General features: G+C 40.8%; 2 protein-coding genes and 1 long non-coding RNA gene across 11 annotated transcripts in view; 2 read left to right on the top strand and 1 right to left on the bottom strand.

Moving 5' to 3' along the window:
* The window catches only part of LOC138760435 (exportin-5), a 175784-nt gene extending 161248 nt beyond the window's left edge, over positions 1-14536 (top strand). Inside the window, exons 31-33 of the mRNA XM_069931026.1 lie at positions 1225-1362; positions 5244-5408; positions 12877-14536. Coding sequence (XP_069787127.1) covers positions 1225-1362; positions 5244-5408; positions 12877-13032 — 459 coding nt within the window. The 3' untranslated portion in view covers positions 13033-14536. The remainder of the gene's footprint in view (positions 1-1224; positions 1363-5243; positions 5409-12876) is intronic.
* Positions 10233-17271, bottom strand: LOC138760436 (uncharacterized). 2 transcript variants are annotated; one of them, XR_011355598.1, is made up of 3 exons: positions 14732-17271; positions 11843-12186; positions 10233-10450 (listed from the first exon to the last, which is right to left on the bottom strand). It is a non-coding gene; the product is annotated as an uncharacterized lncRNA (long non-coding RNA). The 2 variants fall into 2 exon arrangements; XR_011355599.1 differs by lacking the exon at positions 11843-12186.
* A 66-nt stretch (positions 17272-17337) lies between these two features.
* The window catches only part of LOC138760434 (CAP-Gly domain-containing linker protein 4), a 396307-nt gene continuing 386985 nt past the window's right edge, over positions 17338-26659 (top strand). For 6 of the 8 annotated variants that reach the window (XR_011355597.1, XM_069931024.1, XM_069931023.1 and 3 more), the window contains exon 1: positions 17338-17424. The gene's annotated coding sequence lies outside the window, so the exon portion shown is untranslated. Of the gene's footprint in view, positions 17425-18069; positions 18102-26659 lie in introns of all 8 variants that reach the window. The other 2 variants (XM_069931017.1, XM_069931018.1) reach the window with 1 other exon arrangement.

The raw sequence follows: 26659 nt of genomic DNA, 5'->3' as shown, positions 1-26659 counted from the left end.
TGTTGATTTGTAGTGGAGGGTAGTCGTTCCTGGTCCTCCTGAAGTCCACGATCATCTTCTTCATCTTGTCCATGTTGAGACTCAGGTTGTTACTCTTGCTCCATTTCATGAGATTTTTCACCTCTTCTCCGTAGTGAGACTTATTACTGTTGCTGATGAGGCAATACTGTTATGTCATTTGCAAACTTGATGACATTGTTGGAGCTGGATCTGGCAATGCAGTTGTAGGTCAGTAGCATGAACTGGAGTGGGTAGCACACAGCTCAACGTGATGGTGCTCGATATTGTACTACTGACCTGGAAAGACTGGTCTTTCTGTGAAGAAGTGCTGGATCCAATTCCAGGGAGGGGTGTTGAGTCCCAGCAAGGGCAGCTTCTCCACCAGCCTCTGGGAAATGCTGAGCTGTAGTCAACGAATAGCAGCCTGGAGTATGAAGTGTCGTTCTCCAGGTGGGCCAGTGGACCACAGTCTCGAGTCCTTTCATTACTGGGCATTGAGGGTCTGAGACTGAGTAAAAGCCCCTCAAACAACATGGTGGTGGGGTGGGGGGTGAGTAACAGTAAGGTGCCATAGCAGTAGCAGTGCTGCTAAATATAAAATGAATGTAACAATGTTTAGTGATTGAAATGTGTGGATACAACACAAATGGTGTGAAGAGTCTGAATGGTTTTCTTTTTGTCAATCATTTATTGTAAATCAAGTACATTTTTAGAGGGGAAACACATTTTTGAAATGGTTGGTGATCCTATTAAGTCATTCTGGTGTAACGTTGAGTGAGCAGATGCAAAATGCATCCAGTCTCTCCTTCATATGTGCATTCTCTGTTCTGAGTTCAATGTTTAGAGGTGCTGGCATCTGACCTTCAAATTGCTGTCAAGCATCCACAAATGCCTGGATGTCTGATGTATCTCGGTGTTTGAACAGGTGACCAGTAGCTTGATTTGGTGCTGCATCTAATGGTAGATTTTTCAGAGCTTTTTTCACATACTGCAGTCCCAGGTGAAAACCAGTATCTACTGCACAAACTTGTGAAAGTACTCCAATTCCAAATCTTAAAAATGTCCAAGTTGTTTCATTATTTTTCACCATGTTTTTCATATCTACAGTTGTGAAATGTTTTTTTATTCTGCCCATTCCCATTCCTTTTGCAGACTCCTTATGCAATTCCTTATTATTTTCTATGTTATAATCTCAATGTTCAGTTTGGATTTTTTTAAATTCAGGTATTGTCAGCAACTCTACATTCTGAAGCTGCGAGTTGGTTTTTCATGAGTGTTCTTCGAGGGTTGCAGATGCATGGACAACATGAAGGTTGCCTCGCAGCATTGGTCAATCTTGCCTTCATGATATATGAGGCACTGGTAAGCATCTGATTGATGAGCAAGTGTATTAAATTGTGCATTCTCATCAATTTGAATTTTGTATTTATTAAGAATTTTGAGTGGGTTGCATGGCTTTTAATTTGTGCATCAACAATAAAAATGTACACAGCATTCTTCACCACCTTAATGTTCTAAATTTCTTTACAAACTGTACCTTTTGAAGTGCACTCATTGATGGATGGATAGAAAGTAGTAAATTTGCATAGCGAAGGTCCTCCAAATGTTCTGAGGGTTAAGGCAAGAATCATGGTTAGGTTTACAGCTCAATTTACAATGTAGATTGGATAAATGGGAGGATGTCTTTCATTGGTCCCAAACTTTGGAGCAACCCGTTGCACTTTATTAACTTCACTGATCACTAAATCTAGTGACGTAGGGCTGGTTTCCATTTTATTAAAATTTTTGTCCCCTCTAATCTGAGCCGAAAACATCATACCTCTGGTCCCACTGATCTGCACCCATTCCATAACCCTCCAGACCTCTCCTGGAGTTTATTTAAAACTTAAGATTGAGCCTGCATTTACCAAGCCAGATGGTAATTCGTTCCACATTCCCACCACTCTCACCACCTTCCCCTTTCACTCAAAGTCCATGTTTTCTTGTCTTTATCTCTCCTAATCTGTGGAAAGAGCCTACTCACATTTTTTCGGTCTATACCTCTCATAATTTTGTAAACCTCTATCAAATCTCCCCTCATTCTTCTATGCTTCAAGGAATAGAGTCCTAACCTGTTTAATCTTTTCCTGTAACTCAATTCCTGAAGACCCGGCAACATCCTAATAAATCTTTTCTGCATTCTTTCAATCTTACTGATATTCTTGTAGTTTGGCGACCTGAACTGCACACAATACTCCAAATTTGATCTCACTAATGTCTTGCACTACCTCATCATAACATCCCAACTCCTATGTATTAACTCCTATGTATTAAATGATTCCACCCAACCATCAAGTACCCATTGACATTGATCCCATTTTATTATCTCAACAATCATGTTGCTGTCCTCCCCTTCCCCCTGTGTAAATTTCACATCTTGCACCAGTAGTCGTGACTAAACCTGGAGGTGTGAGGCAACAGCTCCTCCAGCTGTGCTACCTACTGTTTGTTTAGAGATCTATTCATATATCCCTTTCTCTCCTGTATATTCTTCCTTCATCCCATTTCTTTTTCAAAGTTTTCAACTTTCTGGTATTTCTTTGAAATGCTATTTAAAATTTTTTTTTCAAGAAAATAGCAAGTGTAGTGTATTTGCTCTTTTGGGCTTGATGAACCATTTAACACAATCATGGCCAATCATCCACTTCAGAACCCTGTGCCTGCCTTCTCCCCATATATGATCTTTCATTCCTTTTGGAGTAAGAAAAATATCAATTTCAGTGATAATTTGACCTCCACAGTTGCCTTTTGGAGAAATATCTATAGGTCAGACAATCTTTGGGTGAGAAAATTTCTCCTGATCTTGGTTATAAATAGCATAAATGACATCCTGAAGCAGCTTTGGACTCATCAGGAACCTTCTCAAAAGTCTATTCTGTTTTATACATTTGTCTGATTCTAATTCTGTACTCCAGGGATGATGGGTCACTATCTAGTCCTGCCTTGTATGTCAATTCTGCTATCAACTACTTTGGAGCATGCTTTTGATCACCTGCTCCTCCTTTTGACATTGTATCCATTTATTTCTGATGTTTTTAAGTTGGTGATGCTAATGAAATTTATACTTGCTTCAAGAAGCCTCATACTTAACGATACACGTAAGAGGAAAATTTGCATTGCACGAATTCTAGTCTGACTCAAATTTGTATTGCATGTTTTCCATTCTAAGTATCTTTCAGTCATTAAATTAGTTTTGTTGAAGCCAAATATAGCAATAAAAGATTTTGAGACTTTGGGTCAGGACCAGAATGCTATTCTTAAATGTGGGGATTTACATGAAACAAGGCATGTATGTCTTTTCAAAAGCTTCTTGGAAAGTACAGCATTTCCTCACAAGAGTCTGGATTATTGTAGTAATTTCAGTATTGGTCAAGTGTTCTACCTTTGAACAGAGAATGACATTTTTAAACTTGTGGATTAATTGGACTTCTACACCTGCTCTTGAGAAAGATGCTTTTTTTCATTTGATTTCTGGTTAACACCAATCTTTCACCTTTAAAAAAAGAACAATTTGTTGGTAGTATGTGTGTTATTGAATATGTAACATTTATGAAGAATGCCAAGTGTAGTAATCCTGTAATTACTTGTTATTATAAAAACTTGCTTGATAAAATCAATAATTGGCTGCTATTAGAACTTGAAAGGAAGAGCTGTTTCGGGGGTAATAAATAAGTAAGCGTTTATCTTTCATGGTGTCTGTGTGCAGAAGCATCACGAGGATCATAACACAAATGAACTGCAGTAAGAACTCTAGATCTGTGGTGTTTTCCTCCTTCTGCAAGCTTCTGTTCAGTGCACAAATAGACCACGGTGCAAAAATGCTAAATGTGCGCAAGCTCCCTGCAGGAATGAAGGCAAAAAGCTGGGTAGAGATAGCAGTAAGAAACTTAAGATGAAAAACTGATACAGTTACCAAATCTTTTATCCGAATTCAGAAAATCATAAACCAAACATTTTTTCCATGGATGACATCTGCACACCACAGCTCGTGTTTGGCACCAAACATGACCTGACACGACCCACACTGGACTCACGCTTGAATATCCTGTGTCGATAATTAATGGAACTCTAGAGAATATTTTCTTTATAGGTGCCAGTGGAAAAAAGACAAATTCCAGCATAAACGGATGCCCAATTTGTCGGTCCCCAGCCCCCAATCCAGTGCAGTGTCTGTGCTCCTACCAGTCAGACGTATTTCTGCTGCACATGGAGTTTGAAGACTGAAAATGTCAAAAAGAGTCATCTATGGGTAATAATGAGAAGCAAAAAAGAAGCATCTATCATTATTGATAGTAGAGTTATTGCAGAAGCTTGATCGTGGTGTATCTGTGCAGCATCTTACTGAAGATTATGGTGTGGGGACTACCATATGTGACTTAAAGAAGCAGAAAGATAAGTTGAAGTTTTACAATGACAGTGATGAGCAGAAACTAATAAAAAGTAGGAAAACATTGCATGGGGCAAAAAACTCATCTTGACCATGTGCTGATTGAGTGGGTTCGACAACGAAGAAGTGAATGTATGCCACCACAACCCCCTCCCCCGTCCAGAGACCCTTCTAGTTGGAGTGTGTCTGCGCAAATCTGAAATCAGCGCAATTACTTAACCACTGTTACTATTATTCTATTTGAAAAATTCCAAAAAGTGTCTGGCCCAAGGGTTTCGGATAAAAGATTCTGTAACTAATAGAATTTGGATTCAATTAGGAAATGATTTGTTTTCATTTTTCCATCCACAGATTTAATAAATTAGGGTGCTGAGAATTCAATATCGAGCATTTTTTCTTTTCAGTGTACACTTCAGAAAGTATTTGCTCCATTCTAAATAGTTTTTGTTAAATGGTTAAGTACAATGTGATTTGAATCATTGATAAATATGTAATTCACTTTAAAAAAAATTAAATTAAGTTTAGATATATAGCGTGGTAACAGGACATTTCAGCCCATGAGCTTGTGCTGTCTAATTACGCCCAATTAACCAACATCCTCGGTATGTTTCAAACTCCTTACAGGCAGCACAGGATTTGAACCCAAGTCCCAATCACAGGTGCTGTAACCGTGTGGCGCTAACCGCTATGCCAACTGCGGCGCTTTCACCTCTTTAAATGAATTTTCTGAACAGTGAGCAGAAGCTTGCTCTTCTTTGTTGCATGAATGAACGTGCTATATAGACCAATATATGGTATTTTTGAATTTCACTTGTAGAGACCACGTTACCCTGAACTAAAAACAGTAATGCAGCAGATTCCTCAAATCTCTGGTGATGCCTTGGATCAGTTTGATACAAAACTTCTAAACCCATCGTCTCATAAAATGGGTGATAAAAGAAGGAAAGATCTCTTCAAGAAACTCTTGTCTGGCTGCATTGGGGTAAGTCCGTTGTTTGATTCCTAAGACCAAGTTTATTATCATCTGATTGTACAAGTACAACCTGACAAAACACCATTCTCTGATCCTCTGTGCAAAAACATGCAAATCCATCCAGACCTAACACATACAGATAAATAATACATATGTAGTAGGTATATAAAAATAATCAAATAGCATTAAATAAATAGCAGAGACTCAGGATTTGTATGAGCTGTCATCAGTGATTCAGCAGTCTTACTGTCCTTGCAAAGAAGCTATTCATCAGCCTGGTGATACTGGCTCTGATACTTGTGTCTTTTACGATGGGAGAAGCTGGAAAATGCTAAATGTGGAGTAGTAGTGGATCTCCCCTCTTGAAACAACAATTCCAGTAAATCACATCGATGAGGGGTGGGGAGGTGGGGTGGTGATGATGGAGGGAGACCTCAGTCATTCTCTCTGCTGCTTTTACGTTTCTGTGGATTAACTTCAGATCCGATGCTCGACAGCAGCCATTCAACACTGTGATGCAGCTGGTCAGGACATTCGTAATCGAGCTCCTGAAGAAAGTTGATAGAATGATGGCTGCGTCACCTTCTAAGGAAGTGCAGTTGCTGTTGTGCCTTCCTGCGAGTGAGATGTGTGTCCAAGATAGGTCACTTATTAAGTTGAACTCTGAGGAACTTGATGCTCTCCACTCACTCGACTACCAAGCTATTAATGGGTAGCGGAGGGTAGTTGTTCCTAGTCCTGATGTCCACAATCATCTCCTTTTTCTTGCTTGCTTTGAAGCTCAGGTTGTTATTGTCATACCATATCATGAGGTTTTCTACCTTTTCTCAGTTGTTGCTGATGAGGCCAACTACTGTTGAGTCATCTGGAAACGTGATGTCTACTGGAGCTGGATATGACATTTCAGTTGTGGGTCAGTAGTGTGAACAGAACCAGACTGAGAGCACAGCCCTGAAGTGTGTCAGTCCTCAGCATGATGGTGCTCGATAATCTGCTCCCAATCCAAACAGACTGCGGTCTTTCAGTTAGGAAGTCTAGAATCTAGCTACACAATCAATAATTGTTCAAATTTGGTCCAAATTCAGTAGTTATTTTGGCAGTATTAAAATATCGCACATTAATCTTTTTCTGATAGGGCAGGCCTTAGTTGGGGCAGTTTTACTAGAATTTGTGATGTGACCGTGAGTGCTGTGGGTGCGTCCATCTGCGGGTGCACTGGCATAGTTGAACGCACTATGGCCTCCTTAGTACTAGTGAAAGTGGCTGACACCTTGTCTGTTCATTCGAGGTTTCTGGTGGAGGCAATCATCAGGTTTGAAGAGGAAGTGTATGGTAGTAGCTGCTGCGGGGATGAATCTGTTATAAAGGTTATCTATCCCTACGAACACCTGAAGGCTTTTGAGAGTGGATGGGTTTGATGTGACAGAGTATACAGATATGTTTTTGGGAGATAAATTGGGGAAGGTTTGTTAGAGTAGGTCACATACAAACACTTAAAACAGATCTTATTTGAAATACTGGAGCTCTGCTCATACTAGACATGTCAGGACCTCCAAGCCTTTGTAAAAGCTTTGGAGAGTGCCCAAGAGACTTCATTAATGAATTGTTATTTACAAAAAGGCAGCAGATGAAAGAGCTTGTCGGAGCCACAGATTGGAGCTGTTCTAAGAGGGTCATGTGGTTTTGCAAGCAGAGAGAGTCAAACAGGCTTTCTGTGTGAGACACACACACACCCCACTTCTACAGTGTTACAGCCAGCAACAGCAGCTGGGACTGGAACAGGACAAGCTGGCAAGCTTGTGCAAAACCCCATTTGAAAGACGTATTGTGAGTTCTTAATTTGGCCTGGTCAAAGCCTTTGTGGGTCATGCAAGAGGAGAGGACTGACTGTCTAATGTTTCACTTGGAATAAGAGAAATAAAAAGGAACTCTATGGTGTCCTGAAAGAAAGAGATTATTATCCGGAGAATCCCAAGGAGGCAAGTTTCATCAGCAAGACGCTGGAGTGGCTGATTAAAAAGGAATCAATTGTGGATGATCTGTAACAGCAAATCTCTCTCTGACAACCGATAAGAACCTTCCTGACTGGTAAACCATTTACCTTTCAAGCACAAAAGCCTGGTGAACTTTGTAAATGTTAAATTCTGTGCACACTATAAGAATTGCCTGCAACCAGTGAACTTGAAGTGAGATTGGACTGTGAACCAAAGAACTCTTCTGAACTTACACACACATTATATTAGAAATAGAATGGGGTTAAATTAGGTTAGTTAAGTCAATAGTGATAAGTTAAAGTGTGATTCTGTTTTCATGTTTAAAGATAATTAAAAGCAACATTTGTTGAAGTAACCATTTGTCTTGGTGAATATCTATTGCTGCTGGGTTTTGGGGTCCTCTGGGCTCATAACATTGGGAACTGGTGGATGGCCTCTACCTTGTACGGTTGTGGCGCCATACCATCTTTGGCGATGTGGTGGCCCTAGAATTTGATCTTTTTGTGGCTGAACTCACACTTTGTGGGGTTGATGGTGAGACTGAACTGTGCCAGTTGAGCGAACAGTTGTCATAGGTGCGTCACATATTCTTTCTGCCTGCAGTTTGCCACCAGGATGTCGTCAAGGTAAACGAAAAGAAATGGTAGGTCACCTCCTACCAGGTCCATCAACCTCTGGAATGTCTGTGCAGCATTCTTCAGGCCAAACGGCATCCTCAGGAACTCAAAGGCCAAATGGAGTGATGATAGCTGTCTTCTGAATGTTGTCCGGGTGGATCAGCATCTGATGATACCCCTGCATCAAGTTGACTTTGTTGAAAAGGTGTGCGCCATGAAGGTTGGCCGTGAAGTCCTGAATGTGAGGCACTTGGTAACAGACCGGAACTGTAGCCTTGTTCAAATGACGGTAGTCGTTGCAGGGTCGCCAACTTCCGTTGGCTTTAGGCACCTTGTGGAGGGTGAAGCCCATGGGCCATCGAATATACGGACAATGTCCAGCTCCTCCATGTCAATGAATCCCTCCTTGACTTGTCTGAATTTGTCTGGTGCCAGGCGGTGGGCTTGAGTGGTTTGGGGGTGGGGGGGAATCCCGTTGGTTGTGATGTGGTGCTGAATGCCATGCTGTGGTTGTGTGGAGGTGAACTGCGGGCACAGAATGGTCGGGTAGTAGGTGAGCAGGCAGGTGTAACGGTCGTCTGAGTTCTCCACAGAGGCTAGGTAGGTGGCTGGCTCATCAGATGTTCCATGGGGTTCTGTCTGAAAGGTCTCCGCATGGACAAGGAGTCTTCCATGCAGGTCAACAAGTAACGACTGCGTCCGATGGAAATCCACGCCCAGCAGGGGTTTGTCCACTGCTACCAGTGTGAACTGCCACTGAAAGTCCGTTTCCTCGAAACACAGGGGTTTACACTTCCAGTCAAAGGTCTGGATGGTCGAGTTGTTGGCTGCTCGCAGCGTGGGGCTGTGTGGTCTCGTGCGCGTTTCCAGTGAAGTCAGTGGAATGACGCTTATCTCGGCTCCTGTATGAACAAGGAACTTGGGGCCCGATTTGTGGGGGCTTGGCTCAGGCAGCTGGTGCAGCGCTCCGACAGGGGCTTGTCTTCTGCTTGGACTTGTGCTGCAGCCTGGTCACTTAGTTGTCTGTCTCCGGGCTTTGCATTTGGTGCAGTAGAGGGCATCTGCCTTTTCTTCAACTTTACGTGGGTCAATGAAATCGGCGTCCATGAGAACTGGATGTCCTCTAGCATTTGTTCCAGGAAGGCTTGCTCAAACATGATACAAGGCTTAAGGCCTTCTGCCAGTGTAAGCATTTTGTCCGTAAATGCGGATGGCATCCTGTCTCCCAGGCCGTCTAAGTGCAGGAGTCTAGCGGCCCTCTCGTGTTGGGAAAGGCTGCATGTGCTGATGATGTTTTTTTAAAAAAAGCCCATACATTCACCCTTTTCTGGTGGAGCTTGGACGCGGGCAACAGTTGCCTGGTCGAGAGAGCTAACGATGTAGAAATACCTAGTTGAATCGGAAGTGATTGGCTTAATCTGGAACTGGGCCTCCACTTTGCGGGGCCAGTTAGTCCAGAAGGTTGGCAGCTTTAATGCTACAGTGCCACCTGCTGCAGGTCCATCTTGTTGAGGCTTGAGGACGTGGAGATTTGTCGGGGTGTATTGGAGGATTTAAACCATGTTTTTTTTACTTTTGCAGCCTTTGCTTCTGTAAGGCTGAGAACCTGCTTGTTAGACATAAGCTAAATTCCTCCATGGGGCCCAGAGATGCAGTTATCTGACAAAAGGACATCTGTGTACCAAAAACATTTCCTGTTTTGGTCACAGACTGTCAGAGGCCTAGCCTTGATGCAAAATAAACCATTTATTCAAAGTGATAAGCTATGAGTAAGCAATTTTTGGGTAATATAAGCCATGGTCCCGCTGCTGAAGTGGGAGACTATCCGAGAGGTGGCAACATCTCTCAGCAAGAAGAACTTCTAGAGTCCAGCCAACGTCCCGGTCGAAGGAGGTGGAGAAGCTGCTACCGGCGCCCCGACAACCTACTACAAGTATGCAGTCGTTGCCTCGCTTTGGCAGTTGGGACCAGTCCAGGCGTTGATAAGTATAATTGGGAAGGGCTTGCATATTGTAGTTTGAAATTAGCTTTATAATTTGTAATAAAGAGTTGTATAAACTGAAGGGCTCTTGGCGTGTGTGTCTATTTTCTTTCGGTAGCTCAAACACTGTGACCAATCTAAAACGAACAAAGTGAGAGGTACAAGTTTACCCAGGACACATGATCACCACTAGTGAGTTGTGAGAGAATGGCTGTATAGACTGGAGACATAGGCTGCTAGCTCGGTTATCACAACAGAATGTTTATTTAAAATTTGCGTGCTTGCTTTTCAGGCCTAGAGTCGGACCGCGCGTACGTCCCGCCACTTGCGACACGCCAACTTCCGGCCTGGACCGGAAGAGATCTATGGGTGCCGCCATCTTTGCCACAGCTGCCCCGCTGACCGCGCGAAACAATTGGGGCCTGTTCGTCCTGGCACGCCTGTGCCAAAATTGATAATCTAGGAGCAAAACATCACATTCAGCTTTTTAAAGCCATTCTTAGAATTCATTTGGGTGGGCATCGTTCAAAAGAAGTTTATATCAATTATGAGAAAACGAGCACAGATTTTCCTCTGTAACAGAAATTAAGTCACAGGCTTCCAGTGGAAGGGAAAGGTATGTTTTAAGCCAAGGAATATTCTAGACAGGAAATTAGATTTGATTGTCTTTTCTGCCCTGATCATCTCCAAGTAATCAAAAGTACTCCCATGGCTCTAGAATACATTACGTCTTTAACACAAAGACGCTAAATGCTTTGCGGTCACGATTCCACTACTTGTCAAATGGGCTCCCATTCATAAATCAGTTTCCTGCCCAAACGAGGCTGATTAACTCTACTACTTGTCAGACGTAATCTACCTGTTAAAATCTGCAGGATTCCCATATCCACACTGAAGGCACCAATGGGAGCTAAACTTCACAGAACTCCAAACTAGCAGCCCCCCTTGCTATTGTTGGTATCGATGGCTTACTGTTTAGGGTGAAACTAGCATTTTCAAGTGTTAATGAAACTAAGGCACACAGAGCATGGAAATTACTGAATATTGCAAGCAGCTTTCCAGACTGCTTTTATTGTAAATGCTACAAGTTAATTTCTTTTAATTATAGCATGTTAATTTAAAAGGCCAATTGACATCAACCATTTTCAAGTCTTTAGAAATGTTTAAATACTGACTGTAACACCTTGTAACAATACTTTCAAAGAGAAAATTCAATCATTTGTATGCAAGAATGGTCCTTAAATATGGTACCCCTTGACAGGATTTTTTGAATGAGGTTCAACAGTATTAGTGAGGTGACCTTGTCTACCTGCCTCTAATACTGCGAGTGCGACTCTATAAAATCTGTGTTTGGTACTTTGTGGTTTTCCTGTACGTTTTGTACCTTGACAGGAAGCATGGCTTTAACAGGGTGAGTTACTGTTTGTTGCCTGCCACATTAGTTCTCCATTCCTCCTATCACCGTCAATGAATTATATTAGCTTATAAAATGTCATCTGATCAGATTCAGCATATTACAGCCTTCTAGATTCAACACTGAAATAGGTCATTTCAAATAATCAACCATTCCAATTTTTTTTATCGATATCCAGCATTTTGTTTCTTTCCACTCCTGGTAATTTTAAATTTATTTAATCTATTTTAATATTTAAATATCCCACATTCACTGTTATTGATCGGCTTTTATCACCATCCTTTCAACTAGCTGCACTACTGCTTTCCTGCTCTTTACACAATCATACATTTTACCCTTGTTCTCTCACCAGTCTGGTCTTCCCCACACCCTTCCAAATACCATCAATTTCTTTTGTTGATGGAAAGTCATTTACCAACAGTTTTAGATCCATTTACCTCTCCCTTAAATGCTGCTTGACCAGTTCCATGTTTTCTGCCTTTTCTGTTTTCACTTGTTGGAAGCTGGGAGTCACTAGCAAGATCAACATTTTGTTACCCATCCTTGATTGCCTTGAAGAAGGTGGTGGTGACCCACCGGTTTAAACCACCTATTACTAAGTGAAGGCCCTCTTACAGTGCAGGTTTTAGACCCATTGATGCTGAAGAAACAATGATAGATTTCCGAGTCCAGAATGATGAGTAATTTGGAGGGTTTCCTTCAGGTAGGGACATTCCCATATTCCTGAACCTGTTCTTCTTGCATGTGGGGTTGCAGGTTTGGGAGGCGCTGGTTTAATTGCCTAGGTGAAAATGCAGAGCATTTAGGAATGGCACACATTGATATTGTGCAGTTGATGGTGGAAAGGATACCATTTAAATGTATTGCTATCTTCTGAATTGTTTCATGCTTGAATGTTGTTGGAGTTCTTTTAGACAAGAGGAAAGCATTCTGTCACAGCTTTGATTTGAATGTTGTGGATGGTTAACATTTACTTAATTGCACTGTGCAAACAAAACCTCACATGCAGCTCAAGTTTTTTTTGTACTCGACTCAAACCACAAAAATCTTTTTTGCTGCCTGATTATGCCAAAATAATTGGTTTCAATCAATGTTTTATATTTGTCTTCCTTGTAGAGTTTGATCAACACCTTTTTTCATTTTTGGGTAGTAAAAATGCCATATGGCAGCACTTGTATGTTGGATGCATTATTTGAACTAAATCATTGCCACTGCAATTTATGTTCAGATCTCAATTAATGTAGACTTGGTCCGAGATTGAAATTTAACAATTAAATAATGATTAGCATTGAAACTCATTGCAATGGCACATCCTTCTCTACTTGTGAAGAGAAAGGAAATTGGAGGGGGGGGGTGGAAGAGAATTAATTCTTTTTTGAGGGATAACCACATGCAGTCTGTTTTCCCTAATCTGCATTAATTTCTTTAGTACATTTAAACTCCTTTACTAACTTTTTCTGTCCTTTTTCAGAAGCCACTGGGACAGAAGTTCAAAAAAGAGGTGCATATCAAAAACTTGCCTGCACTTTTCAAGAAACCGAAACAACAGTCTACTACACTAATAGAAGAAACGACTGAAGACAATGTTCTTACTCCACTTTTTGATCCAAGAGCTCAGGACATATAAAGAGAACTTGTACTTTGTTACTTCCACTCTTGCTTATGGAGGAAAAAAATGGACCTTTTTTAATGTTAATTTTAATTTGTAGTCTGTCTTTAGTTGTATGGTGTTATCATCATTAACATAGTGGAAATTTAGCATCAAATGGCAACTTTAAGATGACTGCTCAACTTAAAAATCCTTTCATGAAGCCATCTATAACAATTTGGTAGCTAATTATTTAGTTGATTGCTGATGGTGAAAGTTAAGACCCCACAAAACAATTTCCACCATTCATTGTACTATCTAAACTGAATAAATCTGTAATGAATTCAGTGGTGGAAAGGACTATAAACTGTGGAAAATTGTCGTGAAATGCCTTAACCTTTTCAGAAATCAAATTCATCAATTGGGTTTGCAGCAATCTGTTTTTCAAGTGTTGTATCCTGACAATGTGTGTGCTCGCTGTATTTAAAGAAAAGAATCAGAAGAATACATTGAAGTTTTGTTAAAATTTTGTATGCCATTGTTTAATATTAAATTTGTCTGTCCATTTTTGTGTATGAAGGTTATCTTTAATGCATGACAAGAGAACAGGTCCTTGTTATTGCAGAAGATTGTTTTTTTTTAATTATCAAGAAGAGTTCAGAATCAGAAAATAATGGGAACCAGTAACTTCATTTTAAAATTTGTTTCTTAACTTTTGTTAAGTATTATCACCTTGCACATTTTTTTCATGTGTTTTAAATGTAGATTTTGAAAACAAACTGGAAAATAACATTAAAGCAATGGCTGTTTTTGTTCCAAGAATTCTTGTGAAATTGTCTTTAATAGTGACTGTAAAGAAGACCAATCTCCAGTTTTTTTTTCCATTACTTTTCCCAGCTGTGCACTATTGTAGTCTGAGCTCACCTGGTTAAATTAAAACTTTGAACTATTTAGTTTAATCAACTTGTTTTTTTCCTTTCCATTCTGGCATACTAAACTATCACTTTTGGAAATATTAAGAATTCCATTACTCCAATGAACATTGTGCTCGACCTTTTAAAGTCTTAATCTAAATGAAAATACTTTTTAAACAGAACAGCACAATGCAGATAAATCTGATTTCCCATGTTTTAAATGGAACTATCAACTTTAAAAGAGCATTAAATATTAAACTTTGAAAACATGGCATTGACTGTCTGTAAGCAGGCATGTTCAGTTGCATTATATTTGTACATCACAAGCACTTGGTTTGCATGGGTCTAGAGTAAATTTGAATCTCTAGTCTGGTTTTAAAACTAGTTAAGTGATTCTTGTAATTTTTTTGAGTTGAAGAGCATGAAATACCACGCAGCTTTAAATATTTTGAAGTTCAACTTTCCTCAGTTTTGTTTCTATACAATGCGCAAATGATGATGAACTGTCATTTTTACATTTTTTCCCCAATTCAATGAATTTAGACAATGCATTGGTCTCATTAGATAATTTGAACTTCTGACAAGTCCAGCTGATGTTGGCAGAAAAATAAACTTCGTTTTATGGCTTGCTTTTTGTTATCGTTATTCTGCCCTCTGAAAATCATTCTAAAGTATTCAAATACATTGAATTTACTGTTGTAAATGAGTAGAGATTGAAATTTGCAAATTGCTGTGATTACAGATACAGGGTAACTTTATGACCTAGCCAATTTGGATGATGCTTTGATAGTATATCATAAAACTGTATTTTGTATCAAACTCACCACTGATGTAAATCTGTACCAAAAATAGATGATGCAGAGTATATGCCAACACAAAATTGATTTTTAAAAAATGTTTCAGCTATGTATGGGGAAATACTGTACAATTTAAAAAAAAAACTCCTATCAGTAATGTGCATAACAGTGACTGCAGTTTTAAATTGGCCTAAGTATTGTTAATTGTTATGACAGCAATTAACTTTCATTTCAAGCAAGCCAAATTTAGTTTCAAAACAGGTGGTCTATTATGTCTACATGCTGGCTGGGTCATGATTAAACTGCCTGTTTATCTCTTCCTTTTAATGCAGATCAGTATTTTAAAATGCCTTCCTCCCCAACTCTTCTGATTTACCAGAGTGAATGAATCCCTTTGCTACAGTTCTTTTCCCCACTCATCTACTCTCACTGCTTTTCTTTCCTCATGAATTCCCTTGAATCCTTTTTTCCATTCTACCAGTGTCTGCATATCAATGTACATCAGCTCCAACAAAAAAAAATTCCACTGCCTGACATTTTCTCTCCCCTCCCATTATTGACCTTGTGGCCTGCCTGCTACTACTGTAATTGTACACTTCTTGTGTAATATTAATTTCTTTCCACCAATGAGGGACCCAAACTTTACAAAAGAAGAAACTTTTGCACTTCCAATTTTCTATACAACATTCAGTATTAACAATTGGCCTCCTTTACGCCAAAAGAACCAAACACTAATTTAAGGGATTGCTTTGTGGTGCATCTATGGAACCTGAGCTTCTGGTTGCTAGTGCCTTAATTAACCATTCTATTTTGACCTGCCTACAATCTCCTCCACTATTGAGGCCTAATGCAAGCCAGAGGAACTTCTTTATCCGGGCACATTGCAGACAACAGGGCTCATCAATTTTTGCATAATTCACTAATGTATTCTTTTCCTTCCCCGCCCCACTGATCCTTTATGTTGTCACCATCAATGCTATCAAGCTCAGTATGCAAATATTGAGCACGCATCAGGGTGAGCATTGGCTCCTCAGCCTGCTCCTATTCATGTTACTGATGCGTGACTGCATCGCCAGATCGAGTTCCAACAGTGTTACCAAGTTTGCTGATGACAGAACAGTAGTTGGTCTTCTCAGCAACCCGATGAGTCGCACTACAGAGAAGAGGTGGAAAATCTTGTGAAATGGTGTGAGAATAACAACCCGAGTCTCAACATGGACAAGTCGAAGGAGATGATCGTAGACCAGGAATGTCCACCCTCCAGATCAACAACTCTGTAGTAGAGGGTGGAGAGCACCAAGTTCCTTGCAGTTTGCTTAACTAATGATCTCTCATGGACACTCAATATCACCTTACTTGTCAGAATGGTGCAACAGTGATTGAATTTCGTGAAAAGACTGAAGTGGGCAAGGCTACCAACCACCATTATGTCAACCTTCTATAGGAGCTCCATCGAGTGTCCAGGCCAGCTGCATCACAGTGTGGTTTGGAGGTCAATCCACAAGAGTAGCAGAGAGGATCAATGGAGTCTCTCTCCATCCCTCCACCAAGCCCCCCTTTCGACATGATCTACCAGGATTGTTGTCTGAAGAGGGTATGCAAAATCATTGAGGACCTCTTCCACCCTGCACACAGCATCTTTCAGCTGCTCCTTTGGGTGAAGAGATCCAAGAGTATCTGAGCCAGTACCCTCAGGTTGAGGATCCCATGGGCAGTGAGAATGTTGAATGACTGAAGAAACTGTTCACACTTTTCATCTGAGGCCTTAATTCGTGGGAAACTATTTATTAATTTTTATAAATATACTAATTGTCCTATATATGTATCCTTAATCTTTCCAAAATCAGTGAACCGGTGCGGACTCGAAAGGCCAACATGGCCTGTTTCCGCTCCGTAAATGGTTATGTGTGGTTATATGGTTATGTGTTTTAGTACCCAGGACTGCTTCATCGGGTGGGACTCAGACCATCAGATGCCAATAAACTTGATTTGATCTCTGTAAAATCTTACAGATTCACGAGCAGAAGTGGACGATCAATCCTGGGGCCAACTGTTTCCTTCAATGGGCAGACCAAGTTGCTCACCAGATTCCTCAGACAACTGCTGAGTTCATTCAAAACAGTTGTGAATAGAGAGAGAAAAGAAAAAAATGAATTCTCAAAGGCTCCTCCATAAAATGTACCTCATGATAATAACCGCTAACAATGGAGAAAAACCCTTCAGTCCACAGGAGGCCAACCCTGCCGCCTTGACTTTTTGTTCGGGCGCCTACCGACATTTTTTTCCCCCCTGCTTTGCTGGGGGTTGTGCATCTTGATCGGCTGAGTTACTCCAGCATCGTGTTTCTACTTCACCCACGGCGTCTTTTCGTCTAGTGGGGGGGGGGGGGGGTTCAGCTGAAAGGTTTCGGCCCGACACGCTGATGGTCTAATGCATTTCGCGGGCGCCTCTCTCGCTCACGACAAAACGACCGGCCATTTCAGCGGCGCTCCCGAGATCGGGCGGGGGCGGGTGGGCGCGAATGCGCAGGCGTCGACGGCGCTCGTCTCTGCAGCCCGCCGGGATCGTCGCTCTCGAGCTGATCTGACGTCAGCTGGCCGTGACGTGAACTGGGATCCTATTGGCCAGGAGCAGGTCAAGTTCACCCAAGTCACAGCCGGCTCCCAGGATTAAAGGGAAAACGGTGCAAGGGATTCGTCGTCCCATCACAAGAAAATTAGGTAGGGATAACATTAACGATTTGTGTAACACATAACGACGTAAACCTGGAGGTTAATTGGGCGGCACGGGTTTCAGTGGCCGAAATCGGCTTCTCCCGTGTTTTCTCAATAAAACCCTTCAGAAGCAAGCGCTTTGCACGGATGTTAAACAAATAAAAGGAGGTGTTGGGCCCGTCGAAGAATTGGGATGAATGAATGTTTGGGGGGGCTGCCCAGCCCTGCCCAGCCCTGCCCAGCCCTGCCCAGCCCTGCCCAGCCCTGCCCAGCCCTGCCCAGCCCTGCCCAGCCCTGCCCAGCCCAGCCCTGCCCAGCCCTGCCCAGCCCTGCCCAGCCCTGCCCAGCCCTGCCCAGCCCTGCCCAGCCCTGCCCAGCGGAGTGATTTAAATCCAACCATCAGGAGGCTAGAATCGGAGAAATACAGATGTGATGGACAGTGGTCGACATCTTCTGGAAGATGTGAGCACTTGCCTTTACTTTTCAACATTGCTAATTTGAGGGTAAAAGAAAGTCAGTGAACGGCAATGATTTTTAATTTGGCCTTTGTAGAAAGGTAACTGAAAGCCACTGTAAACTCTGAAAGGGGATTGTACCAACTCAAATTATCCACCTGTACACTTTATTATGCCCTTCTTGTCCCACCTGCAGATTCCAAATTGGTGCAAAGAATGAAAGAAAAAGTAGGTCCAGCAAAACAAAGTCAAACATCATTTCCTTCTGCATGCTCCTGTTTCTGAACTGTTGATTGAATGTGCTGTGATGCACCCATCTGATAGTGATGGGAATCCTACTTGAGGTCTTTCTGTGGAGAGCAGTGGTTCTCAACCTTTTCCCTTCCACTCGCCTACCACTTTAAGTATCCCCTCGGTGCTCGGAGCTGTTTACTTCTGAGTTACAAAATTCTCCCGAATACATTCTCGAAGCAAAACAGGAAGCGCTGCTCTGCAGGGTCCTACTGTCCTATTCAGATTCCAAACAGCTCTTAATAGCGTTTAAATACCCTATTAAAGGAGCTGATGCTGTTTTTTAAAAAAAATCCTGCAACGATGGGGTCTCAGCCCAAGATGGCAGGCCTATGACAGTAAGGGATTGCTTAAGGTGGTCTGTGGTTGGAAAGAAAAAGTTTGAAAACCACTGTTTTAATCGTACCTCATTGACTCGTGATGTGTACGGTTTCAGAACTCCAAAGGAAATGGGCCAATGATCATTTTTCTCAAGCAAAATATTTCAGTAACATTTGGCTCTAGAGCAGTGATTCACAACCTTCCCTTCCCACCTAAACCAATCCCTTAATTATCTCAGAGCACCAATGGCATAGGGTAGACTTAAAGTGGTATGTGAGTGGAAAGAAAAAGGTTGAGAACCACTAGTGTAGAGTTTTCCATTTTAACATAAAAAAGGAGAATGTTGCTTTGAGAGGCCCCATATTTTGCTGGCCACAAATCCATGGGTCATTTCCTCCTGTTTAGTCTGTTCCTGGGCTTGACCAAAGTGGTTATTCGCAGCTCTCCTAGCCAAGTGCTTGCTGGCCCATCCAGGAGCCTGAAGAGGAAACTTGTGGTGCCTGATGGCTCATTGGAAACTTTGATTGCTACTACGGAGGTTAGAATGCACTAGGAATAACATTTTATTTATTTTTTAATAAATGTTGGAGATGTTTCAATAAAATTATCTAAAAACAAAAAAATGTACAGAGTGGGGGGACTGTGGATAAAGGGAAAAATAGAGAGAAAGAATTAAGTGCATGGGTGATACTGAATAGAGGTAAACATTAAAAATAATGAGGGAATTTGTTACATTTCTTTCTGATAGTAAGGAGATGGATAAATACTAAAATTAAGGCTACAGCAGAAACAGGTTGAATATATTGGGTGATTTTAATATATTCAGAAAAAAGTTAGTTTCCTTTTATGCCACATAATACATTAAAAATGTAACATATATTTCAACCTTTGCTTGTCATAAGCAACAATGAGTATTGCCCGGCGCACCTAACAAGAGAAAGAGAAGCAAAAGAGAACCCTTCAGAGTTTCTGTGTGTCTGTGGCTTCACCTCAGAGCTCCCTCAGTCTCTGCAGCTGCATAGACTCCAGTTCAAACCATTGTCATCCTGAGATCCAGATCCAAACCTCATTCACAATCAGGAAGCCTTCAGTGCCCAAGATTCTTGGGGCCCTTAGCATCATCTCTAATCCTGATTCTCACACCTAGTTTCCACTTGCCATTCTTCAGCAGCCCATAGCCTCTGTGGGCCTGTCGAACACAAGTCTGAAGCAGCCTGCAGCCCACACGAGTCCTTCAACTGTACGAGTCCTTCGAATGAAAATATCCAACCACCTGGAGCTCGTGTGGGTGTCCTTCAGCCGCTGAGCCCCTTGCTGGTCCGCTGTCGTGATTATTGTCGTAGGTGGGGTAGGGGCAGGGGTTGGGAGTATTCTCTTCATTTCTGGTGCCCTGCGCTGATCCGCTGTCTCCCACCTCCTCCTCCCCCACCCCCCAAGTCGGCAACCCTTCATGGCATGCTGCCCAGCATAGGCCTGCCATCTTGGGCTCAGACCACATGGTTGGAGGATTTAAAAAAAAACGGCATCAACTCCTTTAATAGGGTGCTTAAACGCTATTAAGAGCTGTTTCGAATCTGAATAGGACAGTAGGACCCTGCAGAGCAGCATTTCCGGTTTTGCTTCGAGAATGTATTCGGGAGAATTTTGTAACTCAGAAGGAAACAGGGTATGCTGCATTTGAGATGGATAATGAACAAGTAAAAGTAAACAATATTATGACGTTATTAATAATTTAATCTTGATTGTCATTTGGCTTGAATCCAAATTGATAAGTTTAAATTGGGTAAACTTTAAAGAGAGCAACAATAAACTTGGTAGAGCTGCTGATATGGAAACAAAAATAGTGTGGAAATAGTCAAAGAATTTTTGAAACAATAAGTACTCCAAATAAGCCAAAGGCTTCACTTGTACAATTAACATCTAGATCACACATGTCAAACTCAGGCCCGCGGGCCAAATTTGGCCCGTGATATAATTATATTTGGCCCGCAAGATCATATCAAATATGTATTAGAGCTGGCCCGTTGGCCGTCGCGCCAGTATAATGCATGCACAGCTAATACTACAAATCCCAGAATGCTTTGCAAATGCGTTGGCGCCGGCCCCTCAGCCCGCTAATCGCCCCCACCTCCTCTCTTTACTTTCATTAGCGTCTGCGACCTGTCGCCTAGCTCGCATGTAATAAACCCCTTACGAAAAATGGCCAAACCAAAGACAGAAAACAGGACCTTTCAAGACAAGTGGGAGGCAAACTCTGACCCCAGAGTTTGATGAACTTGCATCTAAGAGATGCCAAGTATCTGGTTTAGACCCAGGTGCATCAGAGTAAATCACAGTATAGCAAGCTAAGCTTGGATTAATATTTTCTTTGGTTAACTTTCATTGAAGCAAGTTGTTATTTTTTTGACTTGTTGGCTTATGAAAAAAAATACATTTAAAAGGAGCTTAAAGGCTATAGAGAAATATTATTTATTGAATATTTTATTTCTCATTTGTTAGTGCTTCTTCTGGAAAGAGCTTAACCAAAACTATTATTAAACATTTATTTTAATAAGAAAAAGTTTAACATTCCATATGTTGAAAGAAGAGAAAACATGCAGGTGTTGTTGAAAATTTTCAATAAATATTTAGTTTGGCCCAGGACTTAGTCCAAGTTTTTAATTTTGGCCCTCTGTGAATTTGAGTTTGACACCCCTGATCTAGATAGTTAAAAGTGAAGGCTTCCACAAAATTAAGGAAATTTAAATGATTCTGTGAACCAGGCATGGTCAGGCAAAAAAAAAAGATACTTTGTAACCTTACAGAGGGGGTAGAACAGTGGTTCTCAACCTTTTTTGCCCTAGGCCCCACTTTAATTTTTCAAAAAATTGTATGCCCCACCATCAGTGGAAAAAAGTTGTATATTCAAAAGAAGTTTTAATTAAATAATTTACTGTAAGTGTATTTCAATGCAATTAAGGTTGGGAATACACTGGAACACATATTTCATATTCAATGACTACTTCAATATGTCAGCCATCTCAAATACACATTCAACAACCGTCGCCACTTCTGGGAACCTTGCCTCTGAGGCTGGCTGCAGAATTTTTTTGATTCGAGGGACTAATTTTATTCAACCTTAAATCTCCATGTTTTGTAACTTCCAGTTGGATTCTCTTAGCCAATAGCAAATCACTAACAGCACTGAACCCACATTCTACTAAATAAGACGATGGAAAATGTATCAATAGTTCTCTTGCTAAAGTAGTCGAGTTTGGGAATTATATATAAGAAAATACTTGTGCTATATAACCTAATCCTCCCTCCATCCCCACCACCCCTCTCCATCCCAACCCAAAGAAAGAAGAAAGCATGAGATTTAAACCATTGCTAACACTAACAAACACCATGGATCAGAGTAAAACCTCCACCATGCACCATAGGGAATTCAACATTTTAAGCCCATATAATCCAAATAAGGACTCCATACTTTCCAAAAAAAAAGGATAATTATCATGTAAATTATACATTATTTTCTCCAATGAAATACATGATCTCAATTCCATATGCCATCTTTGCAAACCCAAATCAATCTCATTTTTCCAAGTAATGGCTGTACATTTTCTTGCTACAACCATGGCTAGTCTTAAAAACACAATTTCAAATGGAACATTTTAACATTGCTTAACAGGAATAATGTTGGATCCATTGGTAATTGAATCTTTAAAACTTTCCCTAAAAATTCCTTAAGTCATATCCAAAAGGATTTAACACTGTTACATCGCCAAGTCGAATGTAAAAAAGAACCAACTTCCTTACAACATTTAAAGTATAAATCTGAAGAAATTATATGATATCTCTTTAAATTTTGAGGGGTTAAATACAGCTGATGTATAAAATTATAATGAGCTAATCTATATCTCACATTAACAATCTTAGTCATACTATCCTTACATGTAATTATCTAATCAATTGATATTCCCAAATCTTTTTCCCATTTTAATTTTGTCTAACATAGACATCTTACTCTATGATAATAAATACATTTCAGAAAACAATTTAAAAAAAACCCACCATCCATAAGCAAAATTTCAGATTTTGATTGTCTTGGTGATCTTAAAGTATGTCCAAAATTATCCAATAATAAAGTCTTAACCTGATAATAAAATAAAGAGTATTATGTGGAATTTTGTATTTTTCTTTCATTCTTTGAAAAGAAATAAAATAACCATTTTCATCCAAATAATTTTTGAGCTTGCTGTAGTTATCAACTGCAGTAGTGTTTGTTTCTAATAATTCACAAAACAACATCTCTTCTTGATCAATATATCTCACGTATGCCAATAGCAGAGCCTCACTGACCCGTTTGGTAGATTCAAATAACTGGATTTCAACTTCTCAATATGCTGTTTTTCATCATTTTGTCTCATGTCATCTATTCAGTTGCAGACAGTACAAATACTCAATGGCATTGCTCGGACATCTTTGTTGTCCTTTTGCAGAACTGTTTTGAGAAACAATGATATTGTGGGTTTAATCAGTTCCTCCGCAATCGTATGATTCTTGCCATATTTTGCTAACAATTAAGAAATTTCATAGCTATTTTCAAGGGTATGATTCAGGGCTGTAGTTTGTGCAGCAAATAATTAAGTGATATTTGATTTATTTTCAAACTTTCAGAGATTTAAAGTATTTCAATTTTGTATTGACATGGTTAGGACGTTTTACCCTCAAATGAGCTTCAAGACTGCCTGCTTTCATTGATTTATTGTCAATGTCTGTTGGCATAATAGGCACAAAGGTGAACATTCATCATGTACAGAAGTTATAAACCAAACCTTCAAGAACTCCACTGAATATTGACGAACCTTTTGCTTGCTTGGTCTGCTCATTTTGAATATACAACAGCGCAAGCTCCCTGAAACAGATTAATCTGTGACAGAGTATTTAGAGGTGGTTTGGGAGGAATTGTTAGAGCAGGTTGCACATAAACATTTTAAAACAGAATATTTGCAGGACTTTTGCAGAGTGCTTTTTGCAAGAGGCAACAAAGTATCGACAGCAGCTTGCCTGGGAGAGCATGTGATCTTTGCAGACTGCGGAGAAGAGTTTTGCTCTCAGAGAGGGAGGGTGTGAAACAGAGAGGAGAGAGACAGAAAACTGTTCCAGAGGGTCAAGCTGGCAAACTTTGGAAGGCTGCCTGGTCAAAGGAGAAGACTGGCAGTGTGAAAGGTGACCTGAAAGAAAGAGGATCATCTGGAGAACCCTGAAGGGGGCAAGTTTCGTCAGCAAGACTGATTGAAAAGGAATCAGTTGCAGATGTCCTAGAAAACGAATCTCTCTGAAAACTAGCAAGAACCCTCTTGAGTGGTAACCATTTGCCTGTTAAGCACTAAAGACTGATGAACTTTGTTAATGCTAACTTCTGTGCAAAGTACAAGAATTGCCTGCAACCAATGAGATTGGACTGTGATCCAAAGAACTTTTCTAATCTTAAATATACATTACACACAACTGCGCTTAGTATTAGAGGTGGGGGGGGGGGGGGGGAGTAAGTAGTTGGGTAGGTTAAGTAATAAGTTAAAGTTTAATTCTGTTTTCTTGTTCAAATTAAAAACTACTTCTGTTTAAGTACCCCTGTGTTGTGGTGCATATCTTTTGCTGCTGGTTTTTGGGGTCCTCTGGACTCTGTAACAAATCAATATTTTATGAAGTCTTAGAATTGAAAAATGTAATAAAAGTAATGATTGAATCAAAGGTAGGATAGCAAAATGGCACCTAAAAGAGCAAGGGAATGGGCCTAAATGATTATTAGTCGGTGGCACTGACATCTACAGTGATGATGTGTTCTGGGAGATTGGTTATGCAGAAAAATCAACTCCCATCTCAGGAAGGACCTGAACCCACTTCTGTCACCACGTGTCAATGGCAGGTTCTATCTTGCTGGCCCTCCAGTGTTAGTTAGATCACCCAGACTACAGGAACACCTATGTTAGGCTGTTGTTCATTGACTATGGCCAGGCAGCAACACCATCAATGCCAGCAAAACGTTTGACCAAGCTAAAGGACCTGGCACTCTGTCACCCCTCTGTAATTGAGTCTTCAACTTCCTCATCAGAAGACTGCAAACAGAACAGAGGATCTTTACTGGACCCAACACCCCAATGGCAATATTAAGAAAGCGTGTCAGCACCTCTACTTCCTCAGAAGTTTGCCTGACATCAGAAACTGACAAATTTCTACGGATGTGTGGTGATAAGTGTGCTGACTGGTATGGGGACACCAACACCCCTGAGTGTAAAACCCTGCAAAAGGTAGTGGACACAGCCCAGGATATCACAGGCAAAACCCTCCCCACTATCGAGAATATCTACAGGGAAAGCTGCTGTTGGAGAGCAGCATCAATCATCAAGGATCCACACCACCCAGCACATGCTCTACTCTCGCTGCTGCCTTCAGGAAAGAGTCGCACCATCAGATTCAAGAACAACTGCTACCCCTCCACCATCAGACGGCTCAACGGCAAACTCAATCAGGGACTCATTTAAGGACTCTTATTTGTGTACTTTGTTGATTTTTTAAAATAATTTTCTATTGCAGTCAGTTTGATGAAATGCATTATCTATTTACAGTTCTTTGTTCACATTTATATGCTGTGTACAGTTATTTGCACCACCAATGTGATAATTCTGCCTTGCCCATAGAAAAAGAATCTCAGGGTTGTATGTACTCTGACAATAAATCTAAAATCTGAAGTTTAGCTCAAATCTACAAATTCGCTGTTGACACCTCTAATGTTGGCCGAATAACTGGAAATAAGTCAGAATGCAAGATGGAGATTGAGAATCTGGTTGGGTGGTGCCAGAATTACAGATTTTCTCTCAATGTCTCTAAGAACAAGGAAGCTTGTTGATGATATTATGAAGGAGAGGCTGAGGGACCACACACATCTCTGCATTGATGGGTGTGAGACTGAGAGAGTTAGAATTTTCACATTCCTGTGAATCTATATTTCAAAAGAAGTTTCCTCTATCCAGCACATTGAAGCAACCACGAAGGTAGCAAATCAGCAGCTCTTTCCTAAGGAGTCTGAAGAGATTTGACATGTTGTCAGATACACTTTCCTAATTTTTACAGATGCATTGTGGAAAGTAGACTGAGTGGTTGCATTGTAGCTTGGTTCCACAATGTAAGAGCCCAGGAACACAGAAAGTTGCAGATGTAGTAAGCATAGCCAGGTAGGTCTATCACAGACTCTGACCTTGTATCCATGTGAGGTGCTATTTCAAGAAGGCTGGCAGCATCATAATGGACCCCTATCATCCTAGTCATAACCTCTTCTCACTTCTACCTTCAGGATGAAGGCTCAGAATCTTAGAGCCCAGTACCTCTAGGTTCAAGGACGGTTTCTTTCCAATTGCTATCAGACTCTTGAACCACTCCCGAGCACACTAATCGTAGACTGCACTGACAGCACAAAAGAAAGGACTGTCTCCACTATTATAAAGTCACTTTTTTTTGTGCAAGGATTGCTGAATATTTATTATTGTAGCTACTTAGTGTCTTTTCATTCAATTAATTTACCATTATGGTTTTTTACTTACCTATTTCAGCTGCAGCAAATTTTGATGCATACGTATATTGTACAATGTGTGTGAGGAGAGGCATTGGAAAAGGATTGTATGTTTACCTTTGACAAAGGCTGAAGAATGATTGTGAATGATATATTCTATGCTTTGATTAAGTCTAAAATTAAAAAAAAGTAAAACCTGAAAGTCAGCAGATGCAGTGATTGAAGTAAAATAACAATGTTGGAGAAAGTCAGCAGGTCAAACTGTACTTTATACAACAAAGATAAAGATACTTAACCCTCATTTCGGGCATGATTTCTTCATCAAGGTATGAGCAAAATGTAGACAGGCGCCTGAATAAAATGGTGGGGAGAGGGGCAAAGGGAGGACCACAGACCCACAGCAAGAGGTAATGGGTGAAGGAAGGCATAAGAAAAAACGGGGTGGGGGGTGGAAGGTGGGTTAGCTCTGTGAAAGAAGGGATGGAGACAGATGAATGGTGAAGAGAGGAAGCTCTCTGCTCCATGTACTCTGGAGGGTAATGGCTTCCTGATGAGAGAGAAGAGCATTGGGAGCCCCCTCGTCTCCCAGCTGAAGCAGTGGCCTGGCTAAGTGTTTGCCTGA

This window comes from Narcine bancroftii, chromosome 4 (genome assembly GCF_036971445.1).
Source record: "Narcine bancroftii isolate sNarBan1 chromosome 4, sNarBan1.hap1, whole genome shotgun sequence".
In the NCBI taxonomy this organism is placed as follows: domain Eukaryota; kingdom Metazoa; phylum Chordata; class Chondrichthyes; order Torpediniformes; family Narcinidae; genus Narcine; species Narcine bancroftii.
This window is presented reverse-complemented; position numbering and strand designations above follow the sequence as displayed.